The sequence below is a fragment of the Eptatretus burgeri genome, chromosome 3 (assembly GCF_056783735.1).
Source record: "Eptatretus burgeri isolate ZD-2024b chromosome 3, Ebu_testis_v1, whole genome shotgun sequence".
Lineage (NCBI taxonomy): Eukaryota > Metazoa > Chordata > Myxini > Myxiniformes > Myxinidae > Eptatretus > Eptatretus burgeri.
Window position 1 is genome coordinate 101,292,474 of NC_140963.1, and position 6,000 is coordinate 101,298,473.

The window sequence follows — 6,000 nt, forward strand, 5'->3', positions numbered from 1 at the left end:
TTGATTAAACGCCACCAGGATTTTGAGGAGGGAGAGAGGTTTGAGAGTTCAGACTTGAGATGAGAAAGATGGTGTTTTCTGGCTCTCCTGAGGGTAGATACACACTTGTTCCGAGCTTTGTGGAAGGAACTGAGATTGCCCTCAGTTGGGTTTGCTTTCCATGAGGCAAAGGCAAGTTGTTTCAGGACAACTGCCTCGCCACAAGGTTCAGTAAACCAAGGGCGGGAGGAAGGGTAGGACAACTGAACACGAGAGGGGATAAATCTGTGCATGAGGCAGAGCAAGTTTCTTTGAAAGAATTCCCAGGATGAATTGATGTTTGAGAAAGTAGTGACAGGAGACCAGTCTGTAAGTTTGATGGCTGCTCGGAGACCCTGCCAGTCGGCTTGAGTGAAATGCCAGACTCGACGGCGGTGAGGTGGTTCTCTGATAACAGCCAGAGAGATGTCCACTTTGACAAAGACGTGGTCAGAAGAACCGATTGGAGCAGAAACAGAGCAGCAGACATTGTCAGGGAAATTTGTCAAAATCGGATCCAGAAGAGATGGAGTACCATTGGTTGAGATCCGGGTCAGGAAGTTGACCGATTGAGTCAGTCCCAATGAGTCGCAGAAAGCTTTGGCTGAGGTGCCATGACAGGTGAGAGAGGTACCCACACCTAGCCAACTGGCGTGATGACAATTGAAGTCACCACATAAGAGGAAGAGAGAGTTTGGATGAGAAGATACAAGATGGTCCATGTTTTCGGATAGTGAGGTGTAGATGGAGTCATCACTGTTCGGTGGACGGTACAGTACACATATAAACATGAGGTGGGAGTGGAGGGAAGCCGTAGCCAGAGGTATTCCTGGGGGTGTGGGGGAGTGAGAGCAGTGCATGGAGAGTGAGGAATAGAGTCTTTGATGAAGAGAGCAACACCTCCACCAGGACGAGGCTCAGGTCTGTCATACCAGAGGAGGGAGTAACCGGGGGAGATACTTGCGAGTCAGACACGTCTTGGGAGAGGAAAGTTTCTGTTAGGCAGATTATGTCTGGTTTGTCAGCGGCAACCTGCATTGAAAGATCTGAAAGGTTTGAGCGAAGGCCCCGGATATTTGAGGTCCACACTTTTAATGAAGAGGTAGGGGAGGAGGCTTTGGGTGCAGAGGGTGGAGGGGGAGGGGGTGGGGGAGGGGAGGGGAGGGGGAGGGTAGGACAAGCGACAAGGGGGAGGTAAGGAGGGTTGTTGAAAGAGTGTAGGGTATTGCAGAATAGCTAGGGGAGGGGCCGAATGAGGGGGAGAAAAGGCTCTGTAGTGCTGGGGAGAGGAGGCACAAGAGAGGGGAAAGAAGGCAGTTGAGGATGTGAGGAGGTGGAGTGAAGAGATGGAGGTGAGAGGGCAGTGGAAGGAGGCAGCTTTGGGGATGGGAGGGGGGGGCAACTTTGAGAAGGATGAGTGAGGGGATGAAAGGTGGGAGAAAGGTGAGGGGGGAGTTTTTGAGAGAGGTGAGAGGGAGGCTTGGAGGGAGAAGAGTGGGATGGTTGCTTTGAGAGTGAGAGTGAGGGGTGAGGGGTGAGTTGGCACTGAAGTTGGAAAAAAATAATGGTTGATGGAAGCAAACATTCATAGCAAACTGTGGTTTTTAAAAGTTTTAGGTCAGAGATGCGATTTAACACAATTCTTGATGGATGCAATGAAGGCGAATTCAGAGAATGGAGAGAAGAAGCGCTGTAATAGTTGGATTTTTTAGGCAAGGAATGAAGGAGAGCTCAAAATAAGAGCAGTCTGTTAAAATTGCAGAAGAGTAGTGCATTATGAAACAGTGAAGAGTACCACATGTGTGAGAGAGGAAGATGAAGCATTATTAGATCGTTTTTGTTGTTAATATTAATATTAATGTTAATATTAATATTAATGTTTGAGAGAGTTTTCAACAGATTAGGTCATGGAAGTGTAGAAAAAAAATCGAGGAAGAAGACGAGGAGGAAGATAAGAGGAAGAAGAAGAAGAAGCAGAATTGGGAGAAGGTCAGCGTGTTTGTTGTTGTTGTTGGGTATTTTTTTTTTTTTTTTGAGATAAGAAAGAGATTAGTTGGGAGAATGGGGGATGTTAGGAAAGTGGGGAGGATGAAAATTGAAGGTAATGGGGAGGATAGAAATTGAAGGTAATGGGTAGAAAAAACAAAAAAACAAAAAACAAAAAAAAACCATCGAACACCGAGTGGAACCGGTAGGCCTCAAGCCTAGGCCAAGGCCTAGGCCTCAAACACCCGGTAAGAACATCGACAAAAATACTCACAAAATAGCACGATTTTTGAAACAAAACCGAACTAGGAACACGCAGTAACATGGAGGTGAGAAAATTAAACAGTGAAAACGGGACAGATAACGACCAGAAACTTAACTTTGAGAACATCAGCAAAGACCCCTAAGGAGACCTCTCGTCGCTCCAAACTCGGAACCGGAAGTCCAATTGTTAGTTGTTAGTTGAATTCAGCAACCTGACATGAAAATGCTCTTCGAATTTCAAGGCAATCTGGCCCAAATTGGCCTTTTTGACATTTTGGCTTATTATGTCAAAATTAATCGGTGGTTGAAATGATTGACCTGATGTGCAAATGCTCTTCAAATTTCAAGTTAATTGGAATAAAATTGAGGATTTTAGAAATCTGGCCGATGTTGACCTTTTGGTCAATGTTGACCTATTCGACTGTGGTAACCACAAAAATATTGGATTGTTGAATTCAATGACCTGAGATGTAAATCTTTTTCAAATTTCAAGTCAATCGGATGAAATTTGAGGATTTTAGAAAATTTGGCCTAAATTGGCCAATTGGCCTATTTAGAGGTCTAAATAGATATTCACAATATCGAGGTAAATATTAACAGCAATCCACAATAGACGAGGGTAAATATCCACAATCCACCAGCAACATTGATTTGACCATCATTAATGGTAAATTAGAAATAAATCCTGAGATTGCTGATTCAGTGAGGATTCTTGGTGGGAATGTTGTGTTGACTTCTCCATCTCTGTCGATACAGACACCTGTCGGTAGGTAGTTAGGACCTTGGAGTATATGTCACAAGAGCTTTTAGTGTTTAGATCCCTGTTGGTTAGTGAACATTAACAGCAAAACAATATTTTTTTATACAAATAAATGCACAATTCCTTTTTCTACAACTCAGTTCAATAAATAGAAGCTAAAGCCAGTATCTCAATGGGCTGCGACAGCTTGCGACAAAATGCGAACGGGATTCTCCAAAATGTCTGGAAACGTTCGCGGTGGTTCTCAATTTCCTCGCGTGAGTCGCAGGACGTCGCTCTGGTGTCGCTTGAATTTTGAACATGTTCAAAAAATTCGTGTAACAAATTTTCTCTCAAAATAGTCACAGAGTCGTCGCGGTTGTCTCGAACCGGTCTCGAACCCTTTTCAATTTAGTTTCCGTGAGTCAGAAGGTGCGACAAATGCGAGACAACTTTGTGAGGGATTGGCGACCTATGAAACGAAATTGTGACTGATTAGAGAAAAAAATGATAATCTGTCCTGGGACTCCTGAGAGCGCGACAAAACTGCGATTCAATAGAGAATATTTTCGGAAGAAATTGCAACATAACTGAGGCACTTTGTGACTAAATTGCGACAAAAATATTCACACGAATGTCGTGCGAATATCGCAATTTAGACGCAGTTTCGTAATTATATCGCAATTTGTTCTCAATGACGTAATTTCCGGCCATATATAAAGCTTCTCGCTAACTATTCGCGGCATTTTCTGGAACCTCTCATGCTGAACACAACGACCTGACAGTTTCACCATGCCACCCAAGGGCTACAAAAAAAGGAAGGCAAGGGGTAAGGGGGCTTTGTGCCTCTGCCCGACAGCTCCCTACAGAGGAAGTGGAGCCTGTTGTGTCTGATGAGGAGGACTCTGAGGCTTCCTCCCAGCCTGCCCCAGGTCATGAAAAGAAGAAAAGAAAGACAGCTGCAGCTGATGGGGGATACCCCTGGAAGGATGTGTTATAGTATAAATTCAGTGTGATTCCAAGTGAAAATTATCGCTGTTTTATCGCAATTTTATGTCTCCAACTAGTCGCGAGCTGTCGCAGCCCAGTGAGATACCGGCTTTATGCAGACATTCCTATAAATGCTGAAGTCAATGAACCCACACCCCCTCCAGAGTTCCTCCCTCAATAACAGAAGTATTTATTTACTTATTAAAGTGTTTATTGCTCACCTTTTGCTTTGCGTCTATTATTTTGACTTCCAGGTCAGCTGGGATCATTTTTCCCCTGCAAACACACACACACACACACACACACACACACACACACACACACACACACACACACACACACACACACACACACACACCTTAGTATAAAGGATGCAAACTTGCCCAAAAGTTCATAACAATGGTGAGAGAATCGATTCCAGATACAGACGACACAGTCAGTGCAAATCACAATTGTTTTAAGGTTTTTTAAAATAAAATTTCTCAGGGTAGTCTGAGGTCCCTGGACCCCAATGAAACTCTAATATGTTGGTAGACATCTGTGTACCTTAATATGAACTGACAAGGACATTATCAACCAATGTACAAACAAATGGAGTATGTAGGATTTGAACCTGGGTTCATTGCACTGTGAGTCAGGGGTTCAGATGGGAAGGTTTGTAAATCAACCCAAAATTTCAGACGTTGGCTAAAAGTTTTGCACAACCGTAAGGCTTTACTTTCTCCCAACATTGCACCACATTCACATTCTCAAATGGCACACTTATATGAGAAAATATTTTCAAAACATTGTTTTATGAGTGATTATCTATCAGCACTGAAGGACTCTTTCCCTCTATCGAGTGCAGCCTGTGGCTGCTGGATCCATCATTGGTTGGGACACGGCTATGCCGCTGATGCAGTGTCCTCCTTACCAGTACACTGGTGCTCATTTTGCTGACCTCGGAAGGATGACAGGCTGAGTCAACCTCCTGGTGTATTTTAACTCAGCAGCCAACAGGGCTTGAACTCAGGACCCTAGGATCCCAAGCCACCACCCCAATCACTAAGCCAACACCAGGCTTGCTGAAGGACTAGAAGTAATCAATAATCACTGGAGATTCCACAATGTGTGTGCGTGCTGCATGTCATGTTATTTTAATAATAATTGAAAAGAAAATGTTTTGTATGACATGATCTTCCACTACTACGATCACTACAGTACTTACTTACTACTACTCCACTACTACTACTCCTACTACTACTACTACTACTACTACTACAACTACTTCTTCAATTGCCTCAATAAATCCATTGTCGTGGGTCGACCAGGAAACAAAATTGGTCCAAGTCTGAATGAACCATCTGGTTGGGCCTGATACATGACTGAGGCTGATTTAAGCAGGAATTTATAATTTGTTATCCCCAATAGGCGATAACGCGCCTCCTCTTCACAAAAGACACCGTGGGATGTTTTATCCCAGAAGACAGGATACCTAGCTTAACGTCCAACTGGGGGACAGCACACTTTTTGAGGTAAAACCCTGTCTTTGCAGCACCAACCAAGCAGTTTATAGTCTGGTTGGGGATCAAACCCAGATCAGACAGCTCAGCAGGAAGTGCTCCACCTCTGCACTATTCTGTTGGACTTTGTGTGACATGATATATATAAAAATATAAATGACCGTTTTTACAGCCATTTTTCCCTGCTGTGCAGGGGTTAGGCTTTTTTTTTCTTGAGGCAATGTTTTATGGCCGGATGCCCTTCCTGACGCCAACCCTGGTCGCCTCTTACGACACACAGGGATATAGTATACCTATTCTAACCGGGGCATACACCGGGACCAGTACACTGGTACTCATTTCGCCGACCTCAGATGGATGACAGGCTGAGTCAACCCCCTGGTGTTAATTCAGCAGCCAACGGGGCTTGAACTCACGACCCTGGGATCCCAAGCTGCCACCCTAACCACTAAGCCAACACCAGGCATTTGTGTGACATGATGCAGCATGGAATTTCAAAAC

At 44.2% G+C, this 6,000-nt stretch overlaps 1 protein-coding gene across 7 annotated transcripts in view; it reads right to left on the reverse strand.

Annotated features, from left to right (window-relative positions):
• Positions 1–6,000, reverse strand: part of GAD1 (glutamate decarboxylase 1) — a 166,121-nt gene that overhangs the window by 16,479 nt on the left and 143,642 nt on the right. For all 7 annotated transcript variants that reach the window (XM_085874705.1, XM_085874703.1, XM_085874700.1 and 4 more), the window contains one exon: positions 4,219–4,273. In XM_085874705.1, the coding sequence (XP_085730831.1) occupies positions 4,219–4,273 (55 nt within the window). The remainder of the gene's footprint in view (positions 1–4,218; positions 4,274–6,000) is intronic.